This window comes from Dendrobates tinctorius, unplaced genomic scaffold, assembly GCF_039654945.1.
Source record: "Dendrobates tinctorius isolate UK_male_01 unplaced genomic scaffold, ASM3965494v1 ptg000332l, whole genome shotgun sequence".
Classification (NCBI taxonomy): domain Eukaryota; kingdom Metazoa; phylum Chordata; class Amphibia; order Anura; family Dendrobatidae; genus Dendrobates; species Dendrobates tinctorius.
The window spans coordinates 2,215,912-2,236,883 of record NW_027361998.1 but is presented as its reverse complement, the minus strand read 5'-3'; the positions used below and the strand labels follow the sequence as shown (position 1 = coordinate 2,236,883).

The window sequence follows — 20,972 nt, the reverse complement described above, 5'->3', positions numbered from 1 at the left end:
TACCCAATTTAAGACTCCTACACAGCTGTTTCTGTTTCAGGTAATAACTTTGTTTCAACTCCTGTATGAAAATAATGATCATCATCACCTTCTTGTTAAAACTGGTTACTCTTACACCCAACTATAATCCTACAAAATCCTCAAAAATCCTACAAAATCCGTGACTTTATGCAAATGTATCTAGAAAGAGTGATGGAGGACAGGGGCAGTCACCAAGGAGGAGTGGCAAGGGAACAAAGTCAGGGGGCTGGGGTCATGCAGATTCCACCACTGTTACCAGTATGTCACAAATGACACTGGGGAGATCACACAGATCCTACCAGTTTGTCAACGGAATGCAACTCCTCTGCCTCCAACATCAGGACATAATTGACTGAGTGACGGACGTGTCCGCAGCGGCTTCCACTACTAAGTCAGTTATTGGGGAACTAACTGTAAGTGTATGGTGAACACACCTCCGATTCCAACGCATCGAATATATGTATATACCCCCGTAAGGTCCCTGCCAAATCCACAATAACAAGAAGAAAATACTAGCTGCCACCACCAATCGTTTATACATGTTGATTGGACATCCATTACAGGAGCGTATGGCTTCCGGGGTGCGGTTTACAGAGCAAGAGGAACAGAACTAGGAAAAGTTATATATTAAATCCAGAAAGACAGGCAGTATTTATAAAAAATATAAAAAGATGTTACAAAATGAGAACAAAACAATACGGTATAAATAAAAAGGAATAACGAAATAAAAAGTACTAAACATGATGTAGCAAGAATGGCTCTTAGCGTTCCAGAGGGAAGCACTCTGATTGGGAAAGTGGACCACTCTCACAACGAACGTATGACTTACAGAATGTACAATGACCCAAACCCAATTTCGTTTTTTTTTTATTAGATCAAAGTTACGCCCACATACCTCCCCTTGAAGAGCTCATGTGGGGGCTGATTGTGGAATGTGCTCGGCCCTTCAGAATTTTATGAGATCCCTAAAATACAGGGTATCTCCGCCCTTGAAGGTCTCAGGCGGTAGATATTGTTATCTTCATATCTTCGATATGACACCGAAAACCTATCCCCCATAATTATCGGATTGATGCAAAACTTCAATATTCATATATAACCACTGGCACCGGTCGGGCTAACAGAAATCCTTAGATCTAAGGAAGCTGATGCCTCTAAGTAAACGAATTCCCATTTTGGTATCTGGTTCCCAGATTAGATCTTACCTTTTGTTTAATTACCTGGTCACTGCAGGGGGCCTCTTCTTCAAAGGAGGTTGAAGTGTCAGCTCTCCTCCAGTTATAATTAGTTTTCTTCCTCCCTATTAGAAGTCCTATTTTACAGGAGGTTGAAGTGTTAGCTCTTCTGGAGCTGTCTTATGGATTTTAATTTTCCTTTATGATGGGGGGTCACATATTTTGTGCATTTGGAGACAAGCAGGATGTGTGGCTCATTTATGATAAAGAATGGACAGCAGACAGAGCCTTCTTCAGGAGCCCAACACAAAACTTTATTGAGCACAAGTTACAAAGAATGTACATTGGTCTCCAGTCGGTGTACACGTCGTCCGCAGGTGGAGCGGCATGTATTCACAAGGATCCATATCTACAGGGTGGAACACGTGACACCAGGAGGGGACAACAACGGAGGAGGCCACACACTTATCACGAACATGGTGATACATCGCTCCTCCATGGCAGACGCATCTCGTGTTATATGGGACCACACAAACACAGAATACATATATTTATCAAATGGGGTGAAGACAAAAATTAGAGGGGAAGTTTTCAGATATCATGGACCCTCTAAAGTCCATCCTGGGTCTGCAGCTGAGAATATCCAAGATAGTCATAGACTCTTTGAACTGGAGTCCAGTAGGAGGAGCCAAGTCTCTGAAGCACCAAATCAGAGGCACGGTGACCCCTTTCTTCTCTCCCCCCCCCCCCATTCTATCTTTCTTCTTTACCGTCCCTGATTTTTGGCAACTGGGGAACATACGAAAATTGAAAAATAATCGTGTAAGTCACAAGGCCAGTGTCCGTGTCTAAAACCGCGTCCCTGAGACTTACTTTGGTCACTTTTTTATGGCGTGGGACTCCATTTGCGAAAACTTTTACTGTTGTTTATAACTACAAAATTGAATTACTATTGTTTTCTTAGTTTCTTTAGACTTTGTATTAAAATCACCGGTTGCCTATTCGATTGGTTTGTGTCATAGTCATCCACCGACTACTCATACACCGCATCTTCACTACAGAAGCCGAAACCGATCTGCCGCCCAGGAGCTCAACGGATGCCTACACCTGCTCCTGAGAGACAAGGACCGTCCTGAGGCCACAACCCCTTAAATTCAGAACATTATATGATCCCTATTCAAGTGGGCGCTATACAGAGAATGAGCGTGGCCTTTACTGGAAACAAACTGCTTCCCCCTTCAGCACCAATGTCAGACAATGAATAGGAATGCCTTGTCCGTAATTTTCAGTGAGTTACTTCATATATACATAGAAATTATGTACAAAGTGGTGTCAGTGTGTAAATATCTTACATTGCTCATGTTTCATTGATATTCATCCTGTATTATACTCCAGAGCTGCACTCACTATTCTGCTTGTGCAGTCACTGTGTACATACATTACATTACTGATCCTGAGATACATCCTGTATTATACTCCAGAGCTGCACTCACTGTTCTGCTGGTGCAGTCACTGTGTACATACATTACATTACTGATCCTGAGTTACATCCTGTATTATACTCCAGAGCTGCGCTCACGATTCTGCTGGTGCAGTCACCGTGTACATACATTACATTACTGATCCTGAGTTACATCCTGTATTATACCCCAGAGCTGCACTCACTATTCTGCTGGTGCACTCACTGTGTACATACATTACATTACTGATCCTGAGTTACAACCTGTATTATACCCCAGAGCTGCACTCACTATTATGCTGGTGCAGTCACTGTGTACACACATTACATTACTGATCCTGAGTTACATCCTGTATTATACCCCAGAGCTGCACTCACTATTCTGCTGGTGCACTCACTGTGTACATACATTACATTACTGATCCTGAGTTACAGCCTGTATTATACCCCAGAGCTGCACTCACTATTCTGCTGGTGGAGTCACTGTGTACATACATTACATTACTGATCCTGAGTTACATCCTGTATTATACCCCAGAGCTGCACTCACTATTCTGCTGGTGCACTCACTGTGTACATACATTACATTACTGATCCTGAGTTACCTCCTGTATTATACTCCAGAGCTGCACTCACTATTCTGCTGGTGCCATCACTTTCAAAATACATGAAATTACCTACCTTCTACAGATTTACTGTATTTACTCCAAAGCTGCATTCAAAAATCTGCTGGATATTAATGCAAACAATCAGCAAGCTTGTGGACATAAATGCTTACCTAGCTGACCTGCTTTAACCCCTTGCCACCACACTCAATTTTCAGTGAATGTAACGGCAAGGGGTTAAATTTCTTCTCAGTATAACTACAGCTGTTCTGTGAAGGCCTCAGAGGTTTCTTTGAGAACCTTAGAGATCAAACAACATCATGGAAAAGAGCCCACCAGACATGTCAGGGATAAAGTTGTGGAAAAGAGTAAAGCAATATTTGGCTAAAAAAAAATAGCTGAAGCTCTGAACATCTCACGGAGCACTGTTAAATCCATCATCCAATAATGGAAGGAGTATGGCACAACTGCAAACCTACCAAGACATGGCCGTCCACCTAAACTGACATCCCAAGCATGGAGAGCACTAATTAGAGAAGCAGCCAAGAGGCCCATGGTCACAGTAGAGGAGATGCAGAGATCCACAGCTCAGGTGGGAGAATCTGTCCACATGACAACTATTAGTCATATACTTCACAAATCTGCCCTTTATGGAAGAGTGGAAAGAAGAAGCCATTGTTGAAAGCCAGCCATAAGAAGTCCCATTTGAGGTTTGCAAAAAGCCATGTAGGGGACACAGCGAGCATGTGGAAGAAGGTGCTCTGGTCAGATGAGACCAAAGGGGAACTTTTTGGGCTAAATTAAAAATGAACACTGTACATCACCCTGAAAAGACCATCCCCACCATCACACATGGTGGTGGCAGCATCCTGCTGTGGGTAGGCTTTTCTTCAGCAGGGGCAGGGATGATGGAAAGATGGATGGAGCGAAATACAGGGGAATCCTGGAGGAGAACCTGTTAAAGACTGCAAAACACTTGAGACTGTGCTTAGGTTCACCTTTCACCAGGACAATGACTTTTTTTGTGATTTTTTTTTTCTTTTTTTTTACAGCATTCATTTTACGGTAAAAATGACTGGGAAACAGGATTCTCCAGGTCAGTACGATTACAGTGATACTAAACATATATGGGGTTTTTTGTTTGTTTTTTCATTTAATTGAAAAAAAAAACATGGAATTTGTGAGAAAAAACCCCCCAGTTTTTATCACCATTTTCTGAGATCTTTATTTTAGGAAATTTGTCTGGTCTCTTGTTCTATGCTACAGTATTGCAGTACATGGGGAAAAGGAAGGTCCTATGGAAGCCGATGGTACTCCCTAAGAGCTGCGGAGATTGACAGCAGCATTCAAGGGGTTAAACAGCAGTGATCCGAGCTAGCTCTGGTCACTGCTTTTTCAGGGGGAGGTGTTGCTGGCTCTGTAATGCAGCTACTGAGCCCGCTCCACACACTCGCCTCCGATACACCACGTACTATTACGCCTTGTGTTGAGAAAACATTAATGCGGGGTGCAGATAGTTGTTTTTTCCTATATCAGGTCACTGTAAAAAAAAAAAAAAAACAACAACACTTCCCAGGATACAAAACATGCAAAAAAGCCGAGAATGCTCTGCAGAATTATGAATACAGCTCTGGGGGTATAATATAAGCTGTAAATGATCATGATCAGTACCAGATGACTATATCTAAGTATATTACGCTACATTACTATGTATATGTAATACATATGCCGTAATAGGACAACTACCTAGCCCCGCCCACTTGCCATAATTAAAGGGGTGGCTTAAACTCTATAAAAAGACACTTTTCGAAAGGAAAGACGACCACAGTTTTCTCTAGAGGTGAATCATGCCCAATGCTGACCCCTAAGGAGCCCAGTCCAACAACTTGATGCTGATGGTGGCCCTACTTCTCATTAGTTATGGCACCCCGTGGTCCCAAGTTTTACCTACCTATACACTTTATATTTGAACCCTTTTCCCTTTATTTGCCACCTACGGTCCCCTATAGTACTCGTGCCGTTTCTCCCGTCAGGACTGTGTGTGACTTGGTGTCAGGAGATGGATATAACGAGTGCCGAGAACTTTCTCCAAGGCCGGCTGAGTTTTCCTATTCTTATACAGTGCATTCATCCGCCGCCGGGAATGAGCCGCCCACGGTTCCTGACAAACTTTCCCATTCATCGCCGTCTTTTCAGCTGCAGAACGCTGGAAGACAATGTATCTCCAGCTAATGAGACGAGCAACTAACGCAACTTCTGGAAAGTCTTAGTTACTCACCGGTTAACGGTATTTTTCGGAGTCCATGACAGCACCACCTGAGAGGGGATCCGCCCTTTAGGAACAGGAAACCTACAGATACAAAAAGGGTGGCACCTCTCCCACGCATCAGTTGGATTACAGAGCACAAGAGGACTTCCAAGGTTAATGCATGATTTATGTACAGTATTCTTTACAATTATAAATGTTTATCACCAGTGAGCATATACAAGAAATAGACGTGCACACCCCAATTAAACTAAAGGGAGGGAATATACGGGTGCTGTCATGGACTCCGAAAAATACCGTTAACCGGTGAGTAACTAAGACTTTATTCGGTCGTCCATGACAGCACCACCTGAGAGATTTACAGAGAGTAATATCAGCTTTAGGGAGGGACTACAGCCTGCAGCACCCTTATACCAAAAGCGAGGTCTGTGGAAGCACCCAGGTCTAGCCTATAATGACTATAAAAGGTGCTCGGAGAGGACCAAGTAGCCGCCTTACATATCTGGTCAATGGAGACTTCTGATCTTTCGGCCCATGAGGTCGCCATGGCCCTGGTGGAATGCGCCCTCAGCTTCCCGGGTGGCGACCTGCCCTTTGAGGTGTATGCTATTGAAATCGCCTCTCTAATCCATCTGGCTAGTGTATTTTTTGATGCTCTACAACCTTTTCTGGGGCCTTGATGAGAGATAAATAGGGCATTATCTTTCTTCCAGGGATCGGTGACTGTCAGATATTCTATGAGGCCTCTCCTGACATCCAGGGTGTGTAGTTTATTTTCCTTCTCGTTGGTTGGGTTAGGGAGGAAGGATGGAAGAACTATTTCCTGTGTCCTATGGAAACTAGAAACTACCTTTGGCAAGTACGCTGGATCAGGTCTAAGTATTACCCTATCCTCTTTGAACTGTAAATAAGGAGGACACCTAGATAAAGCCTGGATATCGCTTATTCTGCGAGCTGATGTCAGAGCTACCAGGAAGGCTACCTTGAGGGACAGGTTTTTTAGGGAAGCCGACGAGATAGGTTCGAATGGGGTCTCTGTCATAGCAGTGAGGACTAGGTTCAAGTCCCACGGCATGAACCTATCCTTCATTATTGGCCTGGATCTACCTGCCGCCTTAATGAACCTGCTTACCCAATAATTACCAGCGATGTTACAGCTAAACAGGGCCCCCAAGGCTGACACTTGTACTTTAAGGGTACTAGTAGAGAGCCCCATGTCCAGACCTTTTTGTAGGAACTCTAATATCTGCATTATAGGCGCTGAATCCCCAGCGACTACTCCTGAGTCTTGAAGGAATTTTTTCCAAATTCTGACAAATTTTTGTGGTAATGATTTTCCTACTCTTAAGTAGGGTGTTAATTAGGTCTGCGGAGAAGCCCTTCTCTTCTAATAATGACCGTTCAAACTCCACGCCGTCAGATGAAGGCCAGCCACCTGAGGATGGAAGACTGGGCCCTGGGACAGGAGATCCGGGATGTCCGGCAGAACCCAAGGATCGAACACCGACATGGTCCTGAGGCATGAGAACCATGCTCTCCTGGGCCAAAATGGAGCGATGACTATAACCCTCGCTCTGTCTTTCCTGATTTTCCTCATCACCAGGGGTAGGAGAGATAGGGGAGGGAAGGCATAGGCTAGTTTGAAGTCCCACTTTATCAGGAAGGCATCTACCGCCAGAGGATTCTCTCTGGGATTCAGGGAGCAGAATTGTTTCAATTGCCTGTTGTCTCTGGTGGCGAAGAGGTCTACCTCTGGATATCCCCACTTTTGAACAATCAGATTGAATATGGAGGTGTTTAGGGACCATTCCCCTTGCTTTAGCTGATTGCGGCTTAAAAAGTCTGCCGTGATGTTGTCTCTTCCTTTTATATGCAACGCGGTTAAAGATCGAAAGTATTGTTCTGCTAGATGGAACAACAGCTCTGCTACAATCATCAGGGGTCTGGAACGGGTCCCGCCTTGGTGATTGATATATGCCACGGTGACCTGATTGTCGGAGAACACTCGCACGTGATGGCCCTGTAGATACACAAGGAGCTTTTTAGCCGCCTGTTCTACTGCTGTCAATTCTTTTAGGTTAGATGACATTCCTAACTGATCATGTTGCCATTGGTCCTGGACTAATATTTCACCCATATGAGCTCCCCAACCGTAAGGACTAGCATCCGTGGTGACTATGCGGCTTACGTTATACTCCCAGGGCACCCCTTTAGACAAGTTATCCTTGTCCAACCACCACTCTAGGGATTCCCTTGTGTTACGGGACAAGGTTAGCTGACCCTCCAAGTAACCCCCAAGGACTTTTTGATGTAATAAGACCTCGCTCTGTAGTTTCCTTGCAAGAAACTGGGCCCACTGGACTGCCGGGATACAGGCCGAAAGAGAGCCTAGAAGGGACATGGCTTTCCTGAGGGTTTCCTGTGGGGTTATTGGAGGCGTTCAGGATTTGATAATGGAGGCAAAGCTTCTCCGGAGGCAGACGGCATTCCTGTTTTTCAGAATCCAGGGTTAGGCCCAAGAATTGTTGGACTTTCATTGGTTGCAACCGAGACTTTTTGACGTTCAGCAACCATCCTAACCGTTCTAGGGCAGACATTGCCTTTTGTAGCTGTTGTAAACAGTGATTCGCCGTTTTGCCTACAATAAGAAAATCGTCCAGGTAAGGGATCACCAGAATGTTCGATTCACGTAGATGGGCCATGACCTCCGCTATTACTTTAGTAAACACTCGGGGAGCGACTGCCACTCCAAAAGGGAGGGCCGCATATTGGAAATGTCGAATTGACCCATCCAACTGAACCGCCACTCTGAGAAACCGCTGATGGCCTGCATGGATGGGTATATGGTAGTATGCGTCTTTTAGATCTAACACCACCATAAAGCAGTTTTGGAACAGCAATTTTATTGCAGATTTAATTGTTTCCATTTTAAAAGGACGTATGACCAAAAACTTGTTGAGGGCCTTAAGGTTTATTATTGTCCTAAAGGAGCTGTCTGGTTTGCGGACCAGGAACAGAGGGGAGTAGAATCCCTTCCCCCATTCTCCCTCTGGAACCTCTATCAGGACTTTCTTGGCGCACAGGTCATGAACCTCGGCCTCCAGGGCAGCTTGTTCTGAAGCAGACGACCTGAGTGGGGTGACTTTAAATTGATCAAGGGGAACCCTAGAAAACTCTAGTCGTAGTCCCACGGCTATTATCCCCAATATCCAGCTGCTATTAGAGATCAGAGACCAGGATGGGTAGAAGGCAGCTAGTCTCCCTCCTACCGGGGCAACTAGTCATTGGGGCGGCTTTTTTGTATCCCGAGCTGGACCTTCCTGGCGCCCCCCTCCAAACATGAATCCTGTACCTTTCCTTTTTTTCTCATCCCATCTGCCCTGATCTCTGGACGGCCTTCTCCGGAAAAAACCTTTCCTGGTAAAGGGACGTCTGTAAGAGGGGTTCGGGAGACTGGGAAATTTCTTTTTGTCATCTCCAGCTTTCTCTAACAATTCGTCCAAGACGGGGCCGAATAGGTACTCCCCCTCGCAGGGAATGGAACAGAGACGGGACCGGGCTTGAATATCTCCTGGCCAGCATTTTAACCAGAGCGCTCTTCGCGCTGCATTAGACAGACCCACGGCTTTAGCCGCCATTCTTGCAGAGTCTGCAGAAGCATCGGCTAAAAACGCCGCGGCATTCTGAATGATCGGCAAACTTTTCCGAATAGATGATCTTGAAGCTCCGTCTTTTAGCTCGGAATCCAGCTGATCTAGCCAGACCATCATGGATCTGGCTGTACAGGTGGCAGCTACCGCTGGTCTTAACGCGCCTGCTGACATCTCCCATGTCCCTTTAAGAAAAGAATCCGCTTTTTTATCTAGCGGATCTTTCAAGGAGGCCATATCGTCAAATGGTATGGCGGATTTTTTAGATGCTTTGGCTACTGCTGCGTCTAGTTTCGGGGCTTTATCCCATCTGTTTACTACCGGGTTATCAAAGGGGTATCTCCGCTTAAAGGCTGGTGGCATGGTGCCCCTTTTTTCCGGTCTCTTCCATTCTCTGTCAATTAGGCTCTGAACCTTATCGTTTAATGGAAAAGCTCTGCGTTTTTTGGGGTCTAGACCCCCGAACATTATGCCCTGTGCTGAGAGTTCCCGTTTTTTGTCCGCTACCCCCATGGTGGACCGTATTGCTTTCACTAATCTGTCCATCTGGTCTAAGGGGAAGCAGAACCGGCTAGAGTCTTCATCCGAGGAAGACGACGAGGAGGCCGAGGAGTCCGAGGAGTTGTCACCTTTCCTAGGGGCGACTGAGGTCTCCGAGCCTGAACCACTAGCCTCTCTTCTTCTAGAAGGTTCTCTTTGAGGTAAGACTTTCATTTCTGCCCTGATCATCTCTCTCAGGTTTGAAGTGAAGTCAGGTGTCTCTTCCGCTACCTGCATAAACGGGGGAGAGTATAAGGGCCTGACAATCTACCCCTGGACTCCCTGTCTTTAATAAGCCCTACCGTTGGCCGAATGCATGGTTGGCATAATTTTTTAGGGTTGCCATCTGGGAGGGGGGAACTACAGAGGGCACATTCCCTGTGCTTCTGTTTTCCCGTAGCCTTCTTCCCCTGGAAAAAAACATAAGGGAACACTGCATCAGGGTACATTCACGGAGATCTCTTACCCATGCAGATGAAGCAGGTACCGGATCACGGAGGGAGGCAGGGGGGTCCTTTCTGGAGGAACTTTCGCGGCTCTGGTCGCTAGTTCGTCTGTTTTTTCTGCTGGCCACTCGCATGCGGTTTTGTCGTGGCCTGTTTTTGCGGGCGTTCCTGCGCCTCGTCCTGCTGGTCTAAGGGGGCTTCCGTTGTATCCATTGCTGGGGCCTTCAGAAGCACCCCAGCGGCGTCCCCATCTGCCTTATATGGCCTCCTGGTGTCCGGGTCAGCAGGTATCCTGCCATAGCACCACCCACCCGGCCTTTCGCGTTCCCTCCCCCATGCTCCGGCCCCCCTTGCGCTACCCGGGTCGCCGCGCGACCCCCGGACGGGCATGCACGTGCGGCGTGCGCCGGAGGCCGGCCGGCACCCGACTTCCGGTTTCGGTGCTATCGCTCCGCCCCTTCCGCCGCGTCACTTCTGCCGCTCATCAGAGCCCTGCGGGAGCGCGCGCGAAGGAGCCGCGCAGCGCCTCCTGCCCGGAATGCCACCCAGCCCCCCCGCGCACGCCGCCATGAGTCCGCCAGGGGCCAGCACCGACCGGGAGGACCGGGCCTGGGGAATCGCAGCAGGACCGGGGCATACATACCAGGTGCTGGCGTTTTGGAGACGGCATCCACCGGACCCCTGCTCCACCTGCTCCGTCCACTGCCGTGGTGACCTACCCGGCCCCACCGTGGCGCTTCCAGGGACCCCGCACTGACCGAGGTAGGAGACCCCCTCGCTACCTGGGTCGGTCAGCCAGCCTGGGTACTCAAACGACGACTCCATGATGGACGATCTGTAGAGAGTCCTGTCCTCTAGGAACAGGAAACCAAACTGATGCGTGGGAGAGGTGCCACCCTTTTTGTATCTGTAGGTTTCCTGTTCCTAAAGGGCGGATCCCCTCTCAGGTGGTGCTGTCATGGACGACCGAATAAAGTTGGACTCAACTTCTCCAGTCTCTACCGCTCCACCGAACCTTGGTCAGTCCGAGCGCCCACCTGGGACCGGGCCTTGTGGTACCATACCTGCATCCATAGATAAGGAATAAGACATGACTGGACCATGACGGAGGTGGCGGCGCACACACTGGGATGACCCACGGGAACATTTAAAGGGATTCTCTCGACAATAATTGTAAATCTCTCTGTCTGTACAGGAAGTCATGTAAGAACGATGCAGCATAACGCACGGAGAGGACATCCATAGGGTTTAGTGCAAACAGAACGTAATATCCGGACATGACCTGGCACGAGGTGCGGCTGGAAGAAAAGGGTGACCCCGGTGGAGAGTCTCGGTACTGCAGGTCACTCGGAGAGCGAGGAACATGCTGTAGAGCAGGACACGTAGTAGCTTGTGGCTGGCGAGTTGGAGATCAGTAGACGCACAGATCTGGGAATTTCATCTCGTACACAGGGATGGAGTGGTTTTGGGACTGGCCGTATGCAGCTGTGATGGTACCGGAGGGACTTGGTGGAGGACTGTAAAACAGAAGAGGGATATGGCGGGTTTGTATATAAGACAGAAGGATAGAAAAAAACTCTATAGATTCTGTGGAAGTTTTGCAAGAGGCTGGTGTGGATATTGATATTTTATTGGTTCCAAAAGGTAAATTTAAAGACTAAAAATATAAAGATGTGGCCATTATCTGCAGGACAAAATGCCATAATAGGTACTCAGATGATTGACCGTCCCTGTGTCACAAGTGTGCCTCAAGTCCACCAGAACGGGACCACTCCTCCAGAAAGCCTGTCCATTATGTTTCATAGAGGAAGGTCAGGAGGATTGGCGGACACCCCACTGTGATGTCCAAAGGCTTTCTGACCTATGGCAATGTCTCTGCAGTATTCAGCATTTTGTTTTTAACCCTTATTTTGTTTTTGATCTATAATTTTTCTCTGCTGAGATACAAGTTTTGGTTCTGCAGTGTGGAAGGCAGAAACACTAATAGTGAGCAAAGGTTTTGGATCTGCAGTAGGGGAGGCAGAAACACTAATAGTGAGCACAGGTTTTGAATCTGCAGGACCGGAGGCAGAAACACTAATCGTAAGCACAGGTTTTGAATCTGCAGGACGGGAGGCAGAAACACTAATCGTAAGCACAGGTTTTGAATCTGCAGGACGGGAGGCAGAAACACTAATCGTAAGCACAGGTTTTGAATCTGCAGGACCGGAGGCAGAAACACTAATCGTAAGCACAGGTTTTGAATCTGCAGGACGGGAGGCAGAAACACTAATCGTAAGCACAGGTTTTGAATCTGTAGTATGGGAGGTTTAAACACTAATAGTGAGCACAGGTTTTGAATCTGCAGGACGGGAGGCAGAAACACTAATCGTAAGCACAGGTTTTGAATCTGCAGGACGGGAGGCAGAAACACTAATCGTAAGCACAGGTTTTGAATCTGCAGGACGGGAGGCAGAAACACTAATCGTAAGCACAGGTTTTGAATCTGTAGTATGGGAGGTTTAAACACTAATAGTGAGCACAGGTTTTGGATCTGCAGTAGGGGAGGCAGAAACACTAATAGTGAGCACAGGTTTTGGATCTGCAGTAGGGGAGGCAGAAACACTAATAGTGAGCACAGGTTTTGAATCTGTAGTATGGGAGGTTTAAACACTAATTGTAAGTACAGGTTTTGGATCTGCAGTAGGGGAGGCAGAAACACTAATAGTGAGCACAGGTTTTGGATCTGCAGTAGGGGAGGCAGAAACACTAATAGTGAGCACAGGTTTTGGATCTGCAGAAGGGGAGGCAGAAACACTAATAGTGAGCACAGGTTTTGGATCTGCAGTAGGAGAGGCAGAAACACTAATAGTGAGCACAGGTTTTGGATCTGCAGTAGGGGAGGCAGAAACACTAATTGTGAGCACAGGTTTCACTGCGGTCTATGCGATGATTCCCTAGATCCTAGGAGTAGTATTCTTCTTAACAGGTAAACAGATAATAAATCAATAGATGGATGGAAATATTGATCGATCGATGAAGTGTCACACAATCACTCACCGTATTGTCAGCTCAAAGATCTGGTTCAGTTTGCTCTGTAACAGAGATGCCTGGGAAATCAGAGAACACAGGAGAGAGGTGAGCGGCCGTGTGAGTAGTGACGCCATCCAGTGACATTATAGCCTGCAGCAATATATGAAGGATTGGGGGGATATCGGACACAGAATGGGGGCAGGGTGCGGGCACAGGAGCTGTGCCATCCGCGGCAGGTGCCAGCTGTGTAGTGCTCAGGATTGGAGAGACCTCTGATCCCGGCCATTGCAGGGTCTTTGTCTTACACGTAGGTGGGGGCTTTCTCTGTCACAGATTCGGAAACACTTCAATCCATAAGATGAACCCAAAATGGTGGCATCCAAACATACAACACTGTATTCTTCAATGGGGAAAGCAGTGAAAAAAAAGCTAGAAAAAATTTTTTTGGAATAACCAGGTTGACCTTTCTGAAGAAGATTCCTTACCCTGGCCCCACAATGTGCAGCGATCTCCTCAAACGGAGCCTTCTGGAACTTCTCCACCACCTGCCGCCGCCGCTCGCGCTCCTGCTCCTCCACCGCTACACTGTCCACTGCACGGGGGGGGGGGGGGGGAACATGGAGAAGTGTTAGCTGACAGCGTTCAGTTTTCCTGCAGCGCCCCCAGTGGCGGAAGATTGTATTACAGAAATCATGCAGGTTTACTGATCACGTCTTATGTGCCTGCTGTCAGTGAATGAAACCTTCGAGCGCACGTCCACAAGCTGCACTGACTCTTACCTATTGCTTTTTTCAAAGTTTCAAATGTTATCTCTTCTGCTGGAGCTTTCTAAAAAAAAAATAAAAAGACAGAATATGACATTTGTTATCTAAGGGTTCATGTCACAGCAGAACAGAGTATTTCAGGAGCAGAATGAGCTCATCATACAGGAGACAGTGACCTGTCCCCGTATATAATAATGCTGATAAAGACTGGGAGGGGAATGGGGGAAGGTCACGAGCTGGGGGCCAGAGACTTACAGCACAGAGTATTTCAGGAGAGCCCTGATGTTATGGGAGGTTATAGGGTAGGAGTTATTTAGTGGGAGGAGAATAGTCCTCAACAGCACATAGTATTTCAGCAGAGGAGAGCGCTCATTTTGTGGGAGTTACATGGTAGGAGGAAAATAGTCCGAAGCAGCACAGAGAATTTCAGCATGGGAGTGTGCTTTTCTTGAGGGGGGGAGAGTTCAAAAACTAGGAGTTAAATAGATGATGGAGCAAGGCCTTCAACAGCACAGAGTATTACAGCACAGGAGAGTAATTTACTAAATTTAATTAGTCACCACTAGGGGGAGCTCACTACACTACTATTTACTATTGAGTTCACCGGAACCCAGTGAGCTCCCTCTAGTGGTGGCTGGTGGTAGGAGCACCTATAAGAAAGCTCATAGGGGTAGATGAACATGGACACGTGCTGCTTTAACGCCAGTGAAGTTGCTCTTATGTAATGTAATGGCTGTCTCTATATTATTACAGACGGCCTCCACTTAGCCATTATCTCTCCTCATCCGTCTACGTGCATTGTAATGCTCCACATCAATGGCCGCACCTCCTCCTTCTCCGGGCTGTTCCTGGACTCCACTTCCACCTGCAGAGATATTGTCTCCCCGATGCTCTTCCTTTTAGACAAACGGTCTTCATCTAGGATACAATGGATGATATAAATGTGCGTCCTTGATGTCGTCTCAAGAGGAGAGTATGAAAGGACGCAAATGTGAAGGTGACGTCGTATAGAGAGTGATGGCAGCTGGATGGGATTAATGGATGGCAAGAACACACGCGGATGGGAGACAAAGGGTTAACAGAAGAAAAAAAAAACTTGGCGTGAACTTCCACCCTCATAGAGGATGTATAGAAGAGGCAGAGCTGTGGAGTGGGTGTCATATCAGGGGCTCAGATCTTACGTAACATATAAAGGGACCTTTACTTTTACAGTTTCCATTTCTTCCCAAGATTCCCTGCACTGCACGGTGACTACTGCTGTTGTTCATAGACATTTTTACATTACGTGTAACTTCCTGGACTATCACCAGAGGGTGCAAAGAAGGGATTTCCAAAGTTTGTGAGACTTTTAAAAAACAGGAACATTGAGGAGGAATTATGGGAAAAATGCGAGCTGTGGCAAAAGAGAGCAGAAACTTTCTGACTAGGTATGGGTGGACTCGTGGATGTTCAGGTCTGAAGGGTTCGGCCGAACTTTACAAAAAAGTTTGGATCGGGTTTTATAACGGTACCCAAACTCGGACCCCATTCAAATGAATGGAGGGTCCGAATATCCGGAGGTTCCAACGCTGTCATGTGTGTGAATACAAGGGAAACACTGCCTCTGATTGGCGTTAACCTTAACAACGTTACCGCCGGTGACAATGCTGTGGTTCCCATGCTGTCACACAGGTGACAGCTGTGAGCCAGTAGGTGTGACAAGGTCACAGCCAGTCAGGTGTCAGCTGATTACTATTACTCTCATCAGCGCCACTTTGGTCTCACTGACAGCAGGTGATGCTGATGAGAGTATTCACCAGCTGGCGCCTGTCCATAGTAATAAATATGTTTGTGAGATATATAATTAGTGCAGTGCGTCTGTAGCTTACTGTACATGTACTTAGGAAATAAAGAAAATAACAAAATATTTTTACTAACCAGCTGAGGGAAAGCAGACAGCTGGGGATTGTGTTCTTATTCTGGGAAGGGTCTAATATCCATACAGGTTCCCAACTTATTAAAAACATGTCACAGCTGTCTGCATAGGTTTTACTGGTTATTAAAACAGGGGGACCACCAAAACAATGATGTGAGGTCTCCCCTATATTTAATAATCAGCAAAGGCTAAACAGACAATTGCAGGATGATATTAATAGGCTGGGAAGGGACTATGAATATTGACCCCCTCCTAGACTAAAAACACCAGCCCTCAGTGGCCCCAAAAATTCAAAAATGCCGCATACATTAGATGTACCAATTCTGGCGCTTAGTCTCCGCACTTCCACTTGCCTTGGTGCATTGGGAGGGGTAATGGTTTTGGGGTTGATGTCAGCTGTTTTGTGTCGCTGATACCAAACCCAAGTGTTAATAATTCTGTGTGTCTTTTTTACATTTGACTATGGGGTTAGTAATGGGGGTGCCTGATAGAAGCCTCTCTATTACTAACCCCTGGGCTTGATGTCAGCTAACATTACAAAGGTAACATCAACCCAATATCCTTGGCCCCTTCCCAGTCTGAGAATACCAGCCCCCAGCTGTCTGCTTTAGCTTGCCTAGTTATCAAAAATTGGGGGATTTTTTTAATTATTTTAATAATTTAAAAAAACGACATTGGGATCCCTTTATTTTTGATAACCAGCCAAGATAAAGCAGACAGCTGAGCACTGCAGCCCGCAGCTACCATCTTTACCTGTGAGCTATCAATAGGGGAGACCCCACTTTTTTGTATAGTTTTTTAATTTACATGGTTCACTGGCCAATCACAGCCATGCCAATACTTGACATGGCTATAATTGAGCTGGAAGTGACCACACAGGAAAGGGTTGTTGATTGGCTACGCTGCAGTCTTTCAACAAGCTTTTTTCGGTCTGCCGAACCCAAACAGTAACACAGACTTCCGGGAAAAGTCAATGTTCGGGTTTGCTCATCACTATTTGTGACCCCTACGGCTGCTACAAGATTAAAGGGGTTGTCAGACTTTGGGGACAATTTTTTTTACTCATCATTTTTGCAGTCAGGTGTCTTAAAAATTGTGCACTGTTTGCCTTGTATAGTCTATTGGTGGCTGAAGAATGAGTCAACTTAGAATCTGTCAGCGAAATCGCTTGGACGATGTGATGGGGAGTTTTTTTATTTTATCTGTTGTGACAACACAGCATTTTATCTTAATTATCCAAACGTCTAAGCTGTCCCCTAGACTGACATCCTGTAGAAAGTGAAATCTGTGTCCCTTGTGATGGAGCCATGATGTCTTGGCTTCTATCTTGTAGAGTGTTCATGCTGTGGTTTTGTAAAGAGTCTCTGGTTCTTTGGATCTCTGGATGTCTTGGATATCCTTTTACAGAGGCATATTCCCTTTTTTATAGTTCACAACTGTTCAACAATCCATCATTCACAGGTCAAGGGGAAGGGAGGATGAGATTAACTCGCATTGTTTGATTATTTATAGTTTAATGTTTGCAAGTCAACAAACTGCATGGCCTGGTATAATGTGTAATCAACATATCATCAAACATTATTGTTCAGTGACCCTGCATCACTGTTTTCCAAAGATAACAGTACAATAAACTGTAAGAGCTGATATAAGAGGCAAATAACAACCATTCGTCAATTGACAAATATCAATTTAACTTACAAGAAGAGTCAATATTTCAGACTCTTGACCGAACGAATAAAGAAAAACATAAATACAGAAGTCAACATATAGATAACAGTCTATGCCTCCTGGCTTACTGAAAATAGATGTCTGGATAATTAAGATAAAATGCTGTGTCGTCACATCTGTCCTTTTTCCTCTCAACTCATTTATGACCACACCAAAGTTGAATGTGCAGAAAAAAAAAAAAAAAACTGTAAACATGTAAAACTTTGAATCCCCATTACAAAAAATATATATATATTCTAATCACAAAGACATATATTTAAAAGGAAAAATGAATATGGAAAACTCCTTAAAATCATCAATAGCTGATATTTAATGTAGGGACCCCAGTGATGGCAAACGCGACGTACCTGTCAGCTGGGGAACATAGGGAGTGCTCAGCCTGTCCGAATTGTAACCGCTTCCCCCCAGCACTTCGCTGACTTTGCTCTGCAGGAAGAGCAGCTCGGTGCTGATGTGATCCACGCTCTTCGACCACCTACAGGACAAAGTTACACTTCTTTATTTCCTTAAGTAACATGTGAAATTTGCATCGTAAATGCAGCTAAAGACGTCCGACGTTTTCTCTGCTGCGACCGACACATCAGAATAGAGCATCCTATTGTTTTCCATACTGCAGCCAGTAGATGAAAAGTCAGTGCAACGCCATCTGCAGGCCACTGTGGGAAACAACATTGTACCTTTCTGCAGCTGAAAGTCATCATAGTGATGGGCGGACCTCGTGGATGTTCGGATTCGGCAGGTTCGACGAATATACAGTTAAAAGTTCAGTTCGGGTCTGACCTTGACCCTGAACCCAATACAAGTCAATGGGGCCCAGAACTTTGATACTGTAAAATGGTCGTACTACGGGCGAAGGGGCTCCAAAAGGGAACAAAATGGGGGTAAGAGCAGGACAATTGCCCTGCAAACAAATTTAGATTGAAAAATGACTTAATCCCTTAAATTATACTTCTTTTTGATTGCTCCCCTGCCCAGGAGCTGTGGTATGATCAGATCATGCTCCTGTATGGTCGTACACGACCATTACACAGTGCACAGCAGAGGCCCCTGCATAGGATTATCTCAGTACAGGAAGATTTTTTTTTAATCCCTTCCTATTGTGGAACTTATTTTCATTCCAAGATCTAGAGAATAAAATGAACTTTTGCTTGTGGGGAAAACCCCTTTAATTTACATTAGTAAGAAAAGCAGACAGCTGTTGTCATGATCCATGCTGGATTATGACAGGTTTTGGAATAAGTAACCTTTTTCTTCTTTGAGCTGTTTGCCCAGGGTTGGTTTTGCCCCCAGTGGCCATTAGGATTATTGCACGGTGGTGTCTTTAGTTCTAGTTTTGCCCCCGGTGGCCGTTAGAGTCATTGCACTTGATGTTTTCTTTGCTTTGCCTTTTGCCCCGGTGGTCACTGGGATTATAGCAGCTTTTGGCCCCTGATCATTTGACCATTCCCTTTTTCTATATAGGGTCACATGGTCTATGAGCAGATTTTGGTGATAGAGTCTTTTGGGGATTCCAACCACGGTGAAGGGAGCAGATGGCTGAGGTGTGAAGCCACTGCAGAAACCTGGTGAAGTTAGCAGCTGGCTTGAAGGTTGGAGCCACTGCTGGAACTGGTGTGAACTCTGTCTGCCCGGTGTCCGCAGCAGAGTGAGATGGTTAAGGTGGCAGCTGGCTCTGAGGTGTCGAGCCTCTGTGAAAAGTTAATCCGGTGATGCACTCTGCTGCCTGGTGCTGCAGCAGAGCAAGATAAGTGTTTTGGTGTTTCCCCTGTTTGTATTTTTCCCTGGTGTGTATTAGTACAGTGGTGGGGTCAGTGCCTGCACCACCCAGCTTCCTAGCAAGGGATAGGTGTAGGGTGTGCTAGAGTGACAGGTATCCGGCTCGGTGAGGAGCTTGTATAGGGAACGTTAGGAGTGTGAGGGACACTGACTCAGGGGAGTGCAGGAGGTCTCCACGTCCCCGTTCCCTATCGCAGGGCCCACCATTGTAACTGCTTCCCCTTCCCCCGTGTCTTGTTGTCTTAGTTACCGGCCTGCGGGTCGTATCACACAGGACAGTTATACGTGCCTTGTCTTGTTGTCTTAGTTACCGGCCTGCGGGTCGTGTCACACAGGACGGGTCCACGTGACAGCTGTGAGCTGATGTTATTATTCTGGGAAGAGGCCAATATCCATAAAGGTTTCCAAACTATTAATAACAGCTCACAGCTGTCTGCGTGGCCTTTACTGGTTATTAAAAAGAAGGTCGCAAAAAAAATGATGTGGGGTCTCCCTATTTTTAAAAACCAGCTGAGGGAAAGCAGACAGCTGGGGCTGGTGTTATTATTCTGGGAAGGGGGAAATTTCTCACGCTGCAAGCAGTGACTACAGCAAGGTTACCACAGTTCATTGGCTAGGAACTACGATAACCTTAGTGACGTCAGCGGTCGTCGCAGCAGCTGGATTCACACATTACTTTCAGTGAGCTCCGACTACTCGTGCTGAGCGGTCACATTGCTAATGTCATTGCTCAGCACTGCATCTGGATGTTGCAGAGTTGGGGCTCATTGTGGAATATCAGCATTATGGATTATCGGCAGACAGGTGAGGATGACTTTAATTTTTAATTTTTTCTTAATTTATTGGTAAAAGGGGATTTGTCGGGGAGTGTTTTGATCAATTAATGGACTTGTGAGTCTTTCTTACTTTTTACTACGGGGTTAGTAATGGGGTTGTCTCAGACTCCTCTCCATTTCTAACCCTTGGGCTTGATGTCAGCGAACATAAAAAAGCTGACATAAACCCCAAAACCATTACCCCAGCGCAAGCAAGAAGAGTCGTTGCTAACACCAGAAATGGCGCATGTAATGGAGGGCTCACGTTATTAGTCTGGCTGAGGGCAAATGTCCACGGCCCCTTCCCAACCTATTAATATCAGCCAGCAGTGGTCTGCATAGCTTTTGCTGGTTATTAAATATAGAGGAGGCACCCCTGTAATTTCCCTCCTCGCATTTAATAACCAGTTAAACCTATGCAGACAGCTGTGACAAGTTTTTAATAGGTTGAGGACCTGTATGGAAAGCATGCAGCTGTAAGCTGATATTAATAGACTGTGAACCTTTAGGGATATTGGCCCCTTCCCAGAATAACACCACCTCACAGCTGTCAGCTTTCCCTTGGCTGGTTTTAAAATAGATGGAGAAGTCTGTGTTTTTTCTAATTATTGATTTTACACAGTCTGGCTGGGTCACGCTATACGCCAGCCAATCACAGCCATGCTAATACTTGACATGGCTGTGATTGAGCCATAAGTGCCCACAGTCTTAAAGGCTTTTGATTTTGATTGGCTGCAGTGTAGCCTTTCAACAAGCTTTATTAGGATGATGAACCCGAACAGGAAACCGGACATATAGTA

General features: G+C 46.1%; 1 protein-coding gene across 2 annotated transcripts in view; it reads right to left on the bottom strand.

Annotated features, from left to right (window-relative positions):
- Positions 1–1,485: 1,485 nt before the first annotated feature.
- The window catches only part of EFR3B (EFR3 homolog B), a 136,374-nt gene continuing 116,887 nt past the window's right edge, over positions 1,486–20,972 (bottom strand). For both annotated transcript variants that reach the window (XM_073561921.1, XM_073561922.1), the window contains 6 exons: positions 17,929–18,056; positions 14,765–14,856; positions 13,954–14,002; positions 13,660–13,766; positions 13,202–13,251; positions 1,486–11,679 (listed from right to left, as the gene is read on the bottom strand). In XM_073561921.1, coding sequence (XP_073418022.1) covers positions 11,574–11,679; positions 13,202–13,251; positions 13,660–13,766; positions 13,954–14,002; positions 14,765–14,856; positions 17,929–18,056 — 532 coding nt within the window. In that variant the 3' untranslated portion in view covers positions 1,486–11,573. The remainder of the gene's footprint in view (positions 11,680–13,201; positions 13,252–13,659; positions 13,767–13,953; positions 14,003–14,764; positions 14,857–17,928; positions 18,057–20,972) is intronic.